Source organism: Rhipicephalus microplus, chromosome X, assembly GCF_043290135.1.
Source record: "Rhipicephalus microplus isolate Deutch F79 chromosome X, USDA_Rmic, whole genome shotgun sequence".
Taxonomy (NCBI): Eukaryota; Metazoa; Arthropoda; class Arachnida; order Ixodida; family Ixodidae; genus Rhipicephalus; species Rhipicephalus microplus.
Window position 1 is genome coordinate 393,134,753 of NC_134710.1, and position 14,403 is coordinate 393,149,155.

At 43.0% G+C, this 14,403-nt stretch overlaps 2 protein-coding genes across 3 annotated transcripts in view; one reads left to right on the plus strand and one right to left on the minus strand.

The window, feature by feature from the left end:
- Positions 1–14,403, minus strand: part of LOC119161005 (Poly(ADP-ribose) glycohydrolase) — a 122,011-nt gene that overhangs the window by 45,415 nt on the left and 62,193 nt on the right. For both annotated transcript variants that reach the window (XM_075880160.1, XM_037413307.2), the window contains exons 13-14: positions 13,564–13,700; positions 12,486–12,633 (exon numbers count right to left, since the gene is read on the minus strand). In XM_075880160.1, the coding sequence (XP_075736275.1) occupies positions 12,486–12,633; positions 13,564–13,700 (285 nt within the window). The remainder of the gene's footprint in view (positions 1–12,485; positions 12,634–13,563; positions 13,701–14,403) is intronic.
- LOC142777039 (zinc finger BED domain-containing protein 4-like) lies at positions 9,429–10,438 on the plus strand. The gene has a single exon (XM_075881342.1). It carries the CDS (start codon positions 9,569–9,571, stop codon positions 10,436–10,438), a length of 870 nt encoding a protein of 289 aa, XP_075737457.1. The 5' UTR covers positions 9,429–9,568.

Consider the following 14,403-nt stretch of genomic DNA (forward strand, 5'->3'; position numbering starts at 1 on the left):
GTGCAAAACTGTCCTCAGTGTGTGCAACGGTGGTCCATGCCGGCGGCGCACGTGCCATCACTTTGGCCTAAGACAGGAAAGCGGTGGTTCCGAGTTCACATGGATTTTGCAGGTCCTGTTGATGGGTACCTAATTTTTGTCCTAGTTGACACGGAAACAAAGTGGATAGAAGCAATGCCGCTAAAAACAGCTACCACAGACACAACTATTCACTTGCTTAGAGAAATTTTTGCTCGTTTTGGTATTCCACAGTGTGTGGTTTCTGACAACGGCCTCCAGTTTTTGAGTGCGACGATGGCAGAGTTCATGCGTGAAAATAGCATACGCCATGTCCGGACGGCACCGTACCACCCTCAATCAAATGGACTAGCGGAGTGAGCGGTGCGAACAATAAAAGAGGGCCTCAAGAAAAACAAGCACGGCACATTGCAAGAAAAATTGTCTCATCTTCTGTTCCATTACAGATCTACGCCTCTCGAGAGTGGCAAATCACCAGCTCAACTGCTACTAGGATTCGAGCCCCGGGCAAGGTTGTCCGCCCACTTTCCAGCAGAGGCAGTGCCTGCAAAGGCCGAGGCTACCCGAGAACGACCTTTGTCGGTCACAACGCCACCCCTTTTCCCACCCGGAAAGCCCATCTGGTCCCGCCAATTTCAACAAGGGCAGGAATGGCTTCCAGGGACAGTAATAGCAACAGACGGCAAACGGGTGGTGAAAGTGGAGATCCCCCTGGGGACCCATTGCCGGCATGTCGACCAGCTGAGGGCACGGCTGACGTCAAGCACGCCGGAAAAGAACCCATCGGCAACCGGCACAAGTCCAGCGGAAACTCAGCCGGCCCTACACGCTCGAGAAGCCAGTCCAGCAACCATTGACTCCAGTCCAGCGACCCCTCAGTCGCCAGTCTCGACGCGAGCAACCAGGGTGCCAGAAGCAGTCCCAAATCTACTCCGTTGTTCAACGCGAACACGACACCCTCCAGAACGACTGGGCATTTAAAGGGGGAAGATATGCAGCGTTGGCAATAAACCACTATCACCCGCCCATCCCCTTATCACTAGTTAGCAAGCCAGCCCCCATGTACTCGACTGTCACTCCTGTCTCACGTGGTTTCAGGCCATAAAAAAACCATGTATCAAGGAATAAACTGTTCAGTTCGTGTTGCCACTACGTTGCGTCACTTCAAAAAGCGTTGTGCTACTTGTGCCTCTAGCAAAAAAAAAGACTAACTAACTGACTTAATGATCAAATGCAATAATCTAGGGGTTCTAAGATGCATTTCGATCCACGTAGAAGAGTGTTATTATATTCTGCCCGTATCGGAATGAAGTAACGGTGGCCATGATTTGATCCCTTCACCAGGATCTCAATACCCCCAATGCCACAGCCCCTGAGCTAATATGGCAGGTGGCTAATGCTCCATACAGGTATAAGCCATCTTCTGAACAGCTGTAGGAGTAACAAACAAGTTAACTCTTTTGTTACTGCACGAAAATGGTTATTTTTCGTATGTCTCGGGAAAATAGTCTTGGCCAGTTTGAAAAGTACGCCAGCACGCATTGCATCATACCAAATTTTATACAATTAATTTCTCTTTCCAAAAAAAATATATGTTTTATGGCAACAAGAAGATTTTGAAATGAATAAAAATGTGAAAAGTCTGATATTTTTGGTTGCCAGCTGGTAAACAGTGAAATAAAAAATGCTAAATATGTTAAAATATTCGAAACAAAGAAAATTCAGAATACACACTTTGAAGATAAATGACCCAGGAACAGTATAAAAAACAATAAATTTAGTACAAAATGTTTCTGTACATATAAACAACGAAAATCAGAACCGAGGTGCTGCCTCATTGCTCATGCCATGCAGTGAAGCATTGCTTGGTTTCTCATGAAACACAAGTGAACTCATACACTTTTCTCAGTATTTTGTGTGTGATAACAGCCTGCAGGTATTCCACAATAGATGGATACCCATGATGTAAAAATCCCTCTAAAAATTAGACGTGCAATTAACTTCGCTATTTCATCTAGCATCACCTCTTTCTTTCTTTGAGCCACTTCAACCCACATATGTCGGTATTCTAATGTATAAATCTAAGCATAATTCCTTGCATTTTTGCACATCGTATTAAAAAAAGAACAATATTGCATCCAGTTGTAAAATGTTTCACGCTGCTTCATAGTCAGGGCCAAGATGTGCTCCAGTCGTATTCCTGTCATTAAGAGAAGCTCTGCAGCCCGCGCCAACACACCACGCCCCAGAAAAGAGTGAACCTTGCATGTAACCAGGGTAGCTATAAGATTGAGCACAAAGGCCAGCAGCTAGGCACACACGGCTGAGGAGACAATTTGAGACCTTAAACAAAAGAAACCCATGAACGGCTGCGGATGTATCAGGCTTACGCAAAACATCGTCGCCATAAAATTTGAAACTGAGGTGCTGTCATCATCGGACTCTAAGCTCGTCCTCATTCACTTCAGGTGCGAATGCAAAAAAATTGCAAGCAGCAAATTTTTTTTTTTTTTTTTTTTTTTTGCAGTGCAGGTGCGCACCCATGTGCGTGTGACGCCGCTGCCATAGGAGCGACTACTAGATGCAGCCCGCTGCATAGGAGCGACTACTAGATGCAGCCCTGTGTGACATATAACCATACACACGAAACCAAAGCTGCTGGAGACTGGCTGAGAAGGCCACCTGCACACTTCATTTATGCAGCAGACCTTCAGAAATATTTTTTGTATTATAGATTTTCCCCTACCCATAGTAACAAATCTCTGTTGAATAGTTGTCATGAATTTCCGCAATTATTCAACAACTCAACATTGTCAGATTGCAAAGCTGACCCCTTAATTTATTATTTTGACTTGCAAAGGTTCTTTTAATTACAGAACTTTGATGTTACTGTAGCATAACCACGAGGGGCACACACTCCTGTCAAGTTCGCCAGCCAAGTGCATTTTCTCAACAACACACAAACATTGGCTTGTACAAAGCTCTGTCAAAACTCACTATGTTGCCTAAACTAGCGAGTTCAAATTGATTCTGAAAGTTAAGTGAGTGAACTAACTACTAGGAAGTACTAGATGCACGAAAAAGAAATTCAACATGCCAAAACTGACAGTCCAAAGCATTGATCACCGGTAATAGATATAAATAGGCATAGTATTGAAAGAATCAACTCCTGTTGCTGTTGCAGTGACTTCAGTCAGAAAAAAATTGTTAATTTTCGACCATAACAAGAAAAAACACTATCTTTGTCAAAAAAAAGTGGGTTAGTCGCATCAAGCTATCAGAGCAGTACTCTGCAGAATGAGGTAAAAATGTTACACACTTCTTGCAGCAGAGAAACAAGGTTAGTATTTGCCTATGAACAAACACCTTTGTTACTGCATATTCATTTCTTTGGCTCTTAAGCAGATCAACAAGTAATGCTTGTAGTATAAAACTTTTCAAAATAATGCAGTCGCATGGCTAACCACTGGCTTCTCCCATGTTCCTTCAGAGTTAAGCTGATGGCTATGAACAAAAATGAGCTGGTGATAGGATGTGAGAAAGCACTTTGATCTTCATAAGTCATGTGTCGTGTTGGAAAACTAATGTCCTGTGCAGTAATTGAAAAATCTTAGGTTGGGTGAAAATTGCAAAGAACTGTGCTTGAGCACATTTAAACTTCGATAACATGATGAATGCTAGCATGACAAATTCTCTTTTTTTAAGGGCCCTGCAACAGCTTTCGAAGTTATCATAGAATTACCTTACTACAGTAAAACCTCATTATTTCCTACTCGGTTATTTCGAAATCCTGCTTAATTCGAAGTATTTCCGTGGTCCAGTATTTTGCAATGTAAGTTTGAGCAGATAATTTAAAGCAGCGGTTAGCAACAGTCCAGTTATTTCAAAGACTTTGGGTGCCGTGTACCAATTCCCGATCCTGATTTCCCCGCAAAACAGCGAGAACAACAGCCCTTAAGAACCACTATACAATGTACTGTAGTCATACTGATGAGTGGCAACTGAAGCACGCTAACCTTGATACTTCCCATTCAAAAAATAAGATAGTAAAAAAAAGAACGGTCGCGTGATCAACTGAAATGTGCGCCTGCGGGAAAACAAGTAGCCTTGTGCGAATGTTCGAGTGCTTCGAATATTCGAGTGAATATTAGAGTATTCGAATTCGCTTCGACCCGAATTTAAAGTTTCAGATATTTCGAAGTATTCGGGGTGAACGAATTTCAAAACTGCGTGCAAGTTCTATCAGGAGTTCCGGTTTCGTTTGGCAAGCCGCAGTGCCATTGACGTCAGGCCTACATCTCGATTACATCTGGAGCCAAGACAAGCTAAGCTACATTTAGAGCGTCGTTAGGGCGGCTAGATGGGGAGGTGAGATGAGCGCGGCGCTTTTCGCTTGCCGGAGAAGGCCCTTCGGCACGCTGATGCCACTAGGGGCGCTGATGGCAGCGGCGTGGGTAGTGAGTGGCGCATTTCGCAGGGTTTTCCTCGGGTGCGCTCTTTTTTTTTTCACAGGCGATAGCTGCTTTACAAGTACTTCGTCAATCGCTGATTGCGCTGGGTTTCTCTGAAATGCCTGAAGGTGTCAATGACAAAAAAAAAAAAAAAGTAGATCTAGCGTCGCTGCATTATACTTGTCTGCAAAACTTAATGCTTCAGCTCAGCCTCTTGAAGAGACCCAAGGGTGGCAACGCGGATCACTTAGTGGTGGAGTCTCTCTATCTGTAAAAAAAATGCTGCAAAAATGCTGAAGACTTCGAAATACTTCCATCTGATGCACTAGCAGTGTCTGTCGCCCATAAATTGTACACCGCTGAGCAGCGGATTGTCACCCTGAATATTATGTGGCAAGATGTGCTGTGAGAAATCTGGTACTTCGTAATAATTGTGATGAGTGCAAGAACGGCTGTTTGTTGCAGAGTGTTGGTGGTTACGCGTTGTAAGTAACAACGCTACTGGTACACTGTAGCACGTTACTTCGGCAATTAGTATTTGACACACTCGTTATACATGTAGAAATGAGCTACTGCTTAAATTGTGCGAGTTGTACTTGTCAGCAAGTCATTCCTGCAACACGGTAGTGCTATTTATCAGTTCTGTTCCCAAAATAAAATTTGCTTCTGCTGATAGTACAGGTCGCAGAGCATTAAGTTTGCAGTACCTGAAAAAGCAAGGCTCACATTTCCATCAAACAGTTGCAATTCTAGCGAGCCCTGTGTAGGTTAAAGGGGCAAAAATTATTTACACTGCAAGTACCTCCGATTGTTGTCCACTAGCAGATGCAAGCTGTCAAAATTACTGTAATTCTTTTGAGGTCAGTGATCATATCTTTTCGGAGAAGGTTGACGAAATTTTTTTTTAATAAATGCATGTAAGGAGAGGTTGGTGCCAATGCGTGGCGCCGGCTACTCCTCTTCTCTTTCACGATGAAATAATATTTCGGATTTTTGTGACAATGAGAGATAGATTTAACATGTGCCACGGCCTTATAAGCCATCACATGCAACTCTCCGGTGCACATTAGGCCACTGTGTTACACGTCCGGCATCTCGTGCAAAATTTCCTAGTTTAATTCACCTAAATTAGCTATAGTTGTTTTGGTCAGAGACTTTATTCCTTTTTTTTCAATAGGCCGAGGGGCACGGGAATAAAAGCTCGAGGAATCGACAAAGTACTGACCCAGTCACACGTTGGCAAAGCAGCAATACACGACATTCATACATGTAGAATAAAAAATAAACTTTACAAGCATAAAATGACATAAAGTACGAATACAAAAGGAATGAAACAAAGCTCCACAAATAGCGAGCGAGGGAATACATATGTATCATGACTTGGCATGAAAATGAAAAGCAAAAATTAATAAGTAGAGTAGCAAAAATTAATAAGTAGAGTGACGAAAATCCGGGAGATGTACTATATTCGGGAAAATGAATGAGCTGGACGAAGCATCTAACGTGACGATTTCGATTATGTAAAATTACATATATCTACAGCGCCATAGTTGGGTATTAATTGTAACGAATTAATTACACATATTATTATAATGAAGTACCAGAAATCATCAGGATCAAAACTGTACACTGGTACACAGAGACATCACAGTAAAAGATACAATACAGTAATAAGAATTGTGGAAAAAATGCGCAAAACAGCCAGTTGTTGCGACGTTTCTCGCAATATTTAAATAGATTCATAGGAAGTTCTCAATGGCAGAAGGAAAGACGAAGTATCAGTGTCTTCATGGTTTCAGGTGGTCAACAGATAAGGTAGCCTGTAGGACAATGTTCATCTTAGATAAGGTAGCCTGTAGGACAATGTTCATCTTAAACGCTTCTAAGGATAGGTAAAACCCACGTTTAATTCTTTGTGCCTAGTGAGACAAACACTTGGGTTTATGTTTATCTTAGCAAGATTAATTACGGTACTAGAACCATGTTTAACAAATGCTTTATGACATGTCAAATATAAATACGAGGTTTATAAAATGATATTCTGGCTCCTACAGTGCAAACGCATTGATTCAAACTTCTGATCTTGTATAATCGATAGAGAACACCAGGTGGTCAAAATTTCTGGAGCCCTCCACTACGGCGTCTCTCATAATCATATGGTGGTTTTGGGACGTTAAACCCCACACATCAATCATAGAATATATTCGAAGAAGACGTATGTTAATTTTATTTCGGTAACGGTAATCCGTTGCCTTTCTGGTAGGCAACATAGGATGGTAACGCGAATATTTATCATTAGCGTAGCGAGTAACCTGCCTGGTTACTTTTCTTTGGTAATGTATACAACACCACTTGTTTCTAAACTAAATGCACCAAGAAATCTCTCGGTCCAGGCAGAAGTGGTATCTCAGTGGAGCTTTGCAGATCCATCAAATTCCCTTAGTGCAATGTTATTGACTCGCTCGATCCCACTTCTTTTTTAAAAAGTGTAAACCAACCATAATAATAAAAAAGAGCAAGCAGTAAAGCTATGAGTGTTGTAGTGAATGAACACCTGACATGCATGAAAATAAAGTGTTTTTGTAAAAACTGTTCACATGTGTGCTGCTGGAAACATGGTTATTGCGTTATTTGTGTGTAACTGTGATCGATTGATCGATCGATCGATCGATTGATTGATTGATTGATTGATTGATTGATTGATTGATTGATTGATTGATTGATTGATTGATTGATTGATTGATTGATTGATTGATTGATATGTGGAACTTAACGTCACAAAACAGCAATATAATTATGAGAGACGCCGTAGTGGAAGACTCCAGAAATTTCGATCACCTGGGGTTCTTTAACGTGCACCTAAATCTGAGGATGAGTAACTGTACGCCACGAAAACTGTTACATTCGGTGGCCGATCTTGAACGCTAAGTGAGTATTCAAGTTGCGGCTTGCGCAAGATTATGCGTTCGGAAAAGCGAAACGGGGCTCTGATACCAAAGTTTACACTCATGGTTGAATGAATTTGGTATGTTCAAATTAATATCAAGCCTTACAGTGATTAACATCTCTCGGCGCACCTGCAGCTCCACCGCCAATAACCACAATATCCTTATAGGCAAACTCCGGCAATTTTTCGAGGTCAATGAATTTCAATGAAATTCGCTAGGTACGTTTCTATCTACATTTTCGTCATTTATACGAATTTATATGCTTGAGAGATGCACTAATTCTTTGCAAATGAATTTCAAAGATTTCCTCGCAAAGCTCACTTCGCTTGCCAGGATTATTGGCAACATTGTCTGGCTGACGTCATGTTTGGCATGTCAACGGAAGTGACGCAGCTGATGCCAATGCTACTTTGGCCGCTACAGCGATTATTGTGGTGGCCACAAGGTGATGGCGGAGGTGTCTAACACGGGTATTGCAGAGGAAAGCTTTCTTCCTTCCTGAGTGGTGTTTGGCCAGTGCTTCACTTGCTTGGCTTTCACAGTTTTGATACTACGCGCCGGCGGGACCAGTATACGGCCTCCGGTTCTTAACAAATAGTACGTTGTACGCAGAAAGGGCACCCGTTCGGGTTTTAGTTTCGCACATTTTTCCTTATTAAAATCATTTGCGAATTTCCCGAGCATTTCAGCTATTGGTCTCGTGACAAGAGTATCTCAGGAACATAGAAACACTATTACCTTGACATGGTTGAAAAATCACCGAAGTTGGCCTTTAAGTCAATGAAAGTGGGCGTCGAGTCTTGCTCGTAGGCCATTTCAAGAATGGTTTTCAGAGATGAGACTTTAAAGGGCTTAGGTGCCACGTACTGCCCTACACTTGCTCGATCAAAATGATTTTATCGAAAACGGGTCACCAACACACAGCGTGGGAGCAATTTTTGTGGAGAGCGGCGCGTGCCATCTCGTTTGTCTCCTCCGCATGTTTACCCGCGCCGGTGCGTGCAGTGCGCCAAGCGGCATCGGCGCACTTCGAGGACCGGTTTCGGCAGCCGCTTTTCACACCTCCCCATTCTAGCCACCCTAGCGTTGTCGTAGCCATCTTACACGTGCACGTTCGTCAAGGCTCCCGTTTCATTGTTTGGTTAGCCTGTGGCACGCGTGCAGTGAGCAGCTGTTGATCGCACTCCACGCTTGAACTTCAGTGTGCATCAGTTACTTCCAAGTGACATGGCCAACGCGTCCATGGGTGCCAACCCATATGGAACTTTTTTTTGTAAAGGTCCCGCCTGGCCAAGAAGCTCAGTTTCTGAAGTGCCACTCCATTCTGAAGACGACGACTCTGGTGACACATTTAAAGAGGCACCTGGATGTTTTCGTGACATATGAAAAGGAATGTTGGGCACGGAAAAGCGTGAAGTCTACTGCTAAGCCTGACGTGCAGGAGCCCTCAGTAGCTGACCGGTTCAAGCCGAAGCTGAAACATACGGCGCCAAAAGCACAGCAAATGACAAAGGCCATTGCCGGATTCATAGTGCGCGGGATGCATTCCTACAGAGTTGTTGAGGAGCAGGGCTTTGTGGCCGTTATGAACGCTGCTATGCCCGAGTACATTGTGCTGTCGCGGACAACGTTTTCCCGAGCAATAATCCCGGAGCTCTATGCTTCGAAGAAGCAAAACTTGATGAACAGCCTTCAGGCGGTGATTGACGGTGGAGTCGAGGCAATTTCAATAACAACGGACAGTTGGACATCGCGTGCTAACGAAAGCTACTTGTCGGTAATATGCACATCACGGACAGCTCATTTCAACTTCATGTGCACGCACTGGCATGTACAGAAATGGCAGACGCTCACACAGCCGGAAACTTGTTGCTGTTTCTAAAAAGTGTGATGGAGGAGTGGGCACTTCCCGATCCAGGTACTGTACCAGTGTACGTAGTTACACATAATGGAAGAAATTTCACTGCAGCAATTACACAGTCGCCTTGGATAGGCATAAAATGTTTCGGGCACACACTGCAGTTGTGCGTGAGTGATGTCAAGCGGGATGTACCTGGATTTTCCCAACTGTGCACGAAGGCCAGGGCTATCGTTGGCCGCTATAATAAAAACTCAAAGGCTCGGGCGCGCCTTGTGTAAGTACAAAGGGAAATGCAGCTGAATGCCCTGGAAGTGGAGCAAGATATTCCGACGCGTTGGAATAGCGAGCATCAGATGATGACTAGGCTGCTCAAGCTTCGCAAACCAATCACCGTGAAGCTTTCAGAGTGCGATGCAGTTGATAACTTCACTGCAGCTGAATGGAAGCTGATGACTGCCGCTGTGAAGGTACTCGATCCACTTGCTCAAGCCACAACAGAGCTATGTGGGTACAAATATCCCACGTTGTCTCAAGTAATTCCACTGCTGAAGTGCACTGGCATTGTACTTGCTCGGCACACAGCTCAATCAGATGAGTCATCAGCAATTGCTTCAAGTCTGGCATGCAGCATCAAGGCAAGGTTTCCGGGTGTGAAGACATCTGAGAATACAGCCCTAGCGATGTTGCTAGACCCAAGGTTTAAGGATGCCTTCTATACAAAAAGGGCAGAGAAGAAGTGGGCCTGCAGTGTTCTTACCAAAGCAGCAGAGGGAACCCTGCAAGTTTTAGGCTGCAAAGCATCAACTGAGAGTGATACAGGTTTAGATAGCTCCCAAGATGCTTCTGTGTGGGGGGCGTTTGCTAGTATTGCATCAGATGGTTCTAAGATAACTGGTCCTTCCATCAAAGATGATGTTCAGAAGTACCTGAGAGCTCCCCTCCTTTCTCGCTGTGAGGACCCACTCGATTGGTGGAAGAGCAAAGGCAGCCACCTTCACCCGTCCCTTGTAAGGGTAGCCCGCAGATACCTCTCAGTGCCAGCAACCCAGACAACAAGTGAAAGGTTATTTTCGACAGCGGGTGCCATTGTGACCTGCAGGCGGAAGCACCTTCTTCCCCAGCATGTGGAGCAACTAGTTTTTCTCCATGATAATTTTTGACTTTCATTTTGTTAACTGTAGAAGGCAACACCTTTTACTTACATATAGAGCTGTGATACTTTTTTTATTGAAACATGTTATCAAACGGTCTTTTTTTTCTGTGTGATATAGCATTTTAACTAGTAGAGGGTGGCACCTTCTTCACTGCCTGTGGAGCTGCTAGTCTGAATGCCATTATTTTTTTACTTGAAATATATTACCGAATGGTTTTCTGTGATGTTTTATGTATATGTGTATGTTGTAGGTTTGTTATCAGTGTAGAAGGGAGCATCTTTTACAACTAGTCTACATACAAATTTTCTACTGGTTAAGATATGTTATTACAAGATTATCTGTGATTCCTTTGTATGTTGCAACCTCAAAAATAAAGAATTTTTGCATAAACCAACTTTGAACTGCTCAGTTTTGTTCTTCGGACACCTGACAACTATTCGAATTCACTTCGAAAGTATTCGACCCCAAGGGCTATTCGCTTCCAATTCACTGCGAACCAAAATATTACTATTCGTACATGCCTAAAAACAAGACATGCTTCACTGCAATACAGTGTGGACGCACGAACAGCATGTCGCATGCTTCTCTATACGTCAGCGCGTCATGATGAAGCCATTCTTTCTTGGAATATAAACAAAAACAATAGTAATAGACAGTCTGGTAGGATTCAGGATGTATGTGAACCTTTGAGTGCCGGTTGCTCCACCAATTTTGGCACTTGCACTGCTGTCCGAGTTCTTGCCTGCAACGCCTACTTCGAAAACTCGGTTTGAAAGCTTCACCAAACACGTTTTGCAGAAAAAACACGTCGCGAATTTCGTCACACTGTTCATTATTTAATTCTTTATTTCACTACAAAGAATGGGTTAATGGTCACATCATGACGTGCTGACGCAGTGAGGTGCAGGCGACATGCTGCCCACGTGTCACTGCTGTATTCCAATGAATATGTCTTGTTTTTCGCAGGCGAGCATTTTAGTTGAACCATGACGTGTTTTTTTTTTTTTTTTTTTTTTTTGCAGTTGCAGCAGCGAGGCTTAATGTTTTCCCTTGTTTGTGACGAAATCGTGACCTGGTATTGCTGAAAAACGTAACCATTGGAGCCGCAAACTAGCCGGCACAGTAAACCACCAGCTCTGATTACTTTGAATAATTTCAAGATTGATTATTTCAAAAACTTGTTTAATTCAAAGATTTCTCACGGTTCATGTGACTTACAATTAACGAGGTTTTGCTGTTTTTGTCTCCGTTTCCCCATAAATTTTTTATTTGGAAAGATTTTTAAAATCATGTTAAGTGAAGTTGTCGTCTCAAGCGAGCGTTTTCTTCTGAACGCGCTTGAAATTATGCAGGGAAGGCTATGGTAAGGGCATGACACATCACCCAGAAGTTTGTCACTGTGAATTATGACCTTACGCATTTGCCCCCCCCCCACTTTTCTTTGCTGTATTGACCACTTCTTTAGGGTTCAGACATGCACAGCACTGGTACGTGACAGAACCCTGTGGGTAGCAGTGATACCTACGCAATGCAGTACATGGCCTATGAGATCATCCACTGACATACCATTCATGAAACTCGCCAAACCTGCAGCATCTGTTTGCTGCATAGCTGTGCCTAGTAGCTTTGCATAGTTGGGACAACATCGCTAAGGAGAAGGCAAGCAATTTTTCGCTGTCTTTTGCATGTCACCTGCTGAATACAGTGCATATATTTGGCCCATATGTTCACAGGTTCCCTGTTTGAAAGGTGTTGCACAAACCTTTTTAATGTTTATTATACCTTTGTTACAAGAATGTTGAATACTATAAAGAATCATTTACACTGTTCTACAACAACCAACTCCAAAAGTGGCCAGAAAACAAGATCAGTGGAAACTGTGCCAGTTTATGAAATACTATGAATCACATCTCCCTTTCTATATGCATGTAAGGCCACACATTCAGGGTTAAGAGTCACTATAGGGTCCATAACACAGCTGAAATGCTTGCAGTGCTTCTGGAGAGAAAGATAACTTGAATAGAAAACTTCAACAGAAAGATAATATTCTCACCAGTAATGACAAGGACTTCCCTAGATCCAAGAGCTTCGGTAAACAATCGAGACACGATCAGCTCGGGGCACATCATGAACCGGATCTCTTCTTGCACGCAACCGCCACCCAACACACCTCCACCAATGAACTTGTTTGCGAAGTCAACCTTCAGTTATGGTAAATGAAAGCACAAACATGAATGTTACTTTATGTCGGAAAACTGATTTTTAACCACCATCCCAGCCCCGGAAAAAAAAAATTGCTTTATTTATTATTTCTATGGTGCATGCCAGCTGTGAATTAGGAGGCTGTTTTTTTTTTTAACATTACCATCACCAGCTTCACAGGTCAGTTAACACAAGCTTTGCTTGAATTGCTATGGCCAGCAACATAAAAACCAACAAACTATTTCAGTAAAAGCAGTAAGCTATCACGTTTGCATTTCCAATCGAAAGGTGGCCCTATTTCAACATGATTCCATTTGGTTAGAATTCTACCAGCAAGACTCACACTCCAAAACACCCACATAGAAGAGTGTGAAGATTTGTACAGATCACCTCTCCAAAGTGGCATGGCTTCTACATGCAGTACATAATCTGTATGGAAGCATATGTAAAGCTGATTGATATGTGGGGTTCAACGTCCCAAAATCACCATATGATTATGAGAGACGCCGTAGTGGAGGGCTCCGGAAATTTAGATCCCCTGGGGTTCTTTAATGTGCACCCAAATCTGAGCACACGGGCCTACAAAATTTTCGCCTCCATCGAAAATGCAGCCGCTGCAGCCGGGATTCGATCCCGCAACCTGCAGGTCAGCAGCAGAGTACCTCAGCCACTAGACCACTACGGCGGGGCATATGTAAGGCTAAGTAAAGCTTCTTCTCAATTACTCATAGCTGCCTCCCTCTCTATTATTACCTTATTTAACAAGTTATACAGACAATGACAACAATCGACAAAAATCATGTCCCACTGACCGCTTAAGCTTAGCTGCAGTTTAATCAGTAAACCTTAACTTTGACTGGTCGCCTGGTGTATATGCTACAAAATTGTATTGTGTTGCCTGATATCACAAATCAGTAAAACTCACTCACCTGCAGCATGCCCTGCCCCTCGCGTTCAATGAACCCCGACTCGGACACAAAAAGATTTCCCAGCTTGTGTTCAGAACTGCTCCACTCATAGGGCTCAGTCAGACACTTCCTGTGAAATGTCAGCATCCCAGTAGGCTCTACATGGTTGGAAAATAGATAAAGCATCACTGAACAGTAACAAGTCAATCTCTTAATTACAGTAGATCAAAGAACAAATAAACACACCAAAGAAATGTTAAGCACCCCTGGTAGAACCCACTAATTAAATTCTATAAACACTCATAGTAATGGCAATCCAGTGAAATGCACAAAACTGAAAATCAGTCTTTCAATTCCTGCCTTAGCTTCCAGTCACGTCGCCAGGTTTGGACGTTGAATGTTAGGGCGTCACTAATCATTTATTGACAAACAGGGATTACAATAATTTAAAGGAACCAAGCATTTCACTTAGTAAGCTCTCTTTTTCTTTTTTTCTTTTGCCACAATACTGTTCAAATATGTAAACAAAGAACTCAGAAGCTCGTGACATCATGTAGGAGGGTTGTTCATTTTCTGTGCCAGTAACTAGCCTTTTATACATAAAAACAAAAAGGCAGGTCACGAAATCACATCGCATGTAATGAATGCCCAAAAACGTGGCAAGTAAACGTTTAAAAAACTTGAACCATGTCCCCGAAGGGAACCATTATGGGATGCAAAGCAGCAGCATTGCACATGGGTCGCGTCACGGTTTATACAGCTCTAGTGCGGGTGCTGCAGTAAGCGCTGGAAGATTCCTTTCAAGCGATGGCTGGTGTAGCTCTTGTAGGTGACACATACAGAGATGTTTCAACGCGTACA

Bases quoted from the DNA above. Each gene is read 5' to 3' on its own strand.
- LOC142777039 (XM_075881342.1), top strand. From the start codon at position 9,569: ATGCAGCTGAATGCCCTGGAAGTGGAGCAAGATATTCCGACGCGTTGG.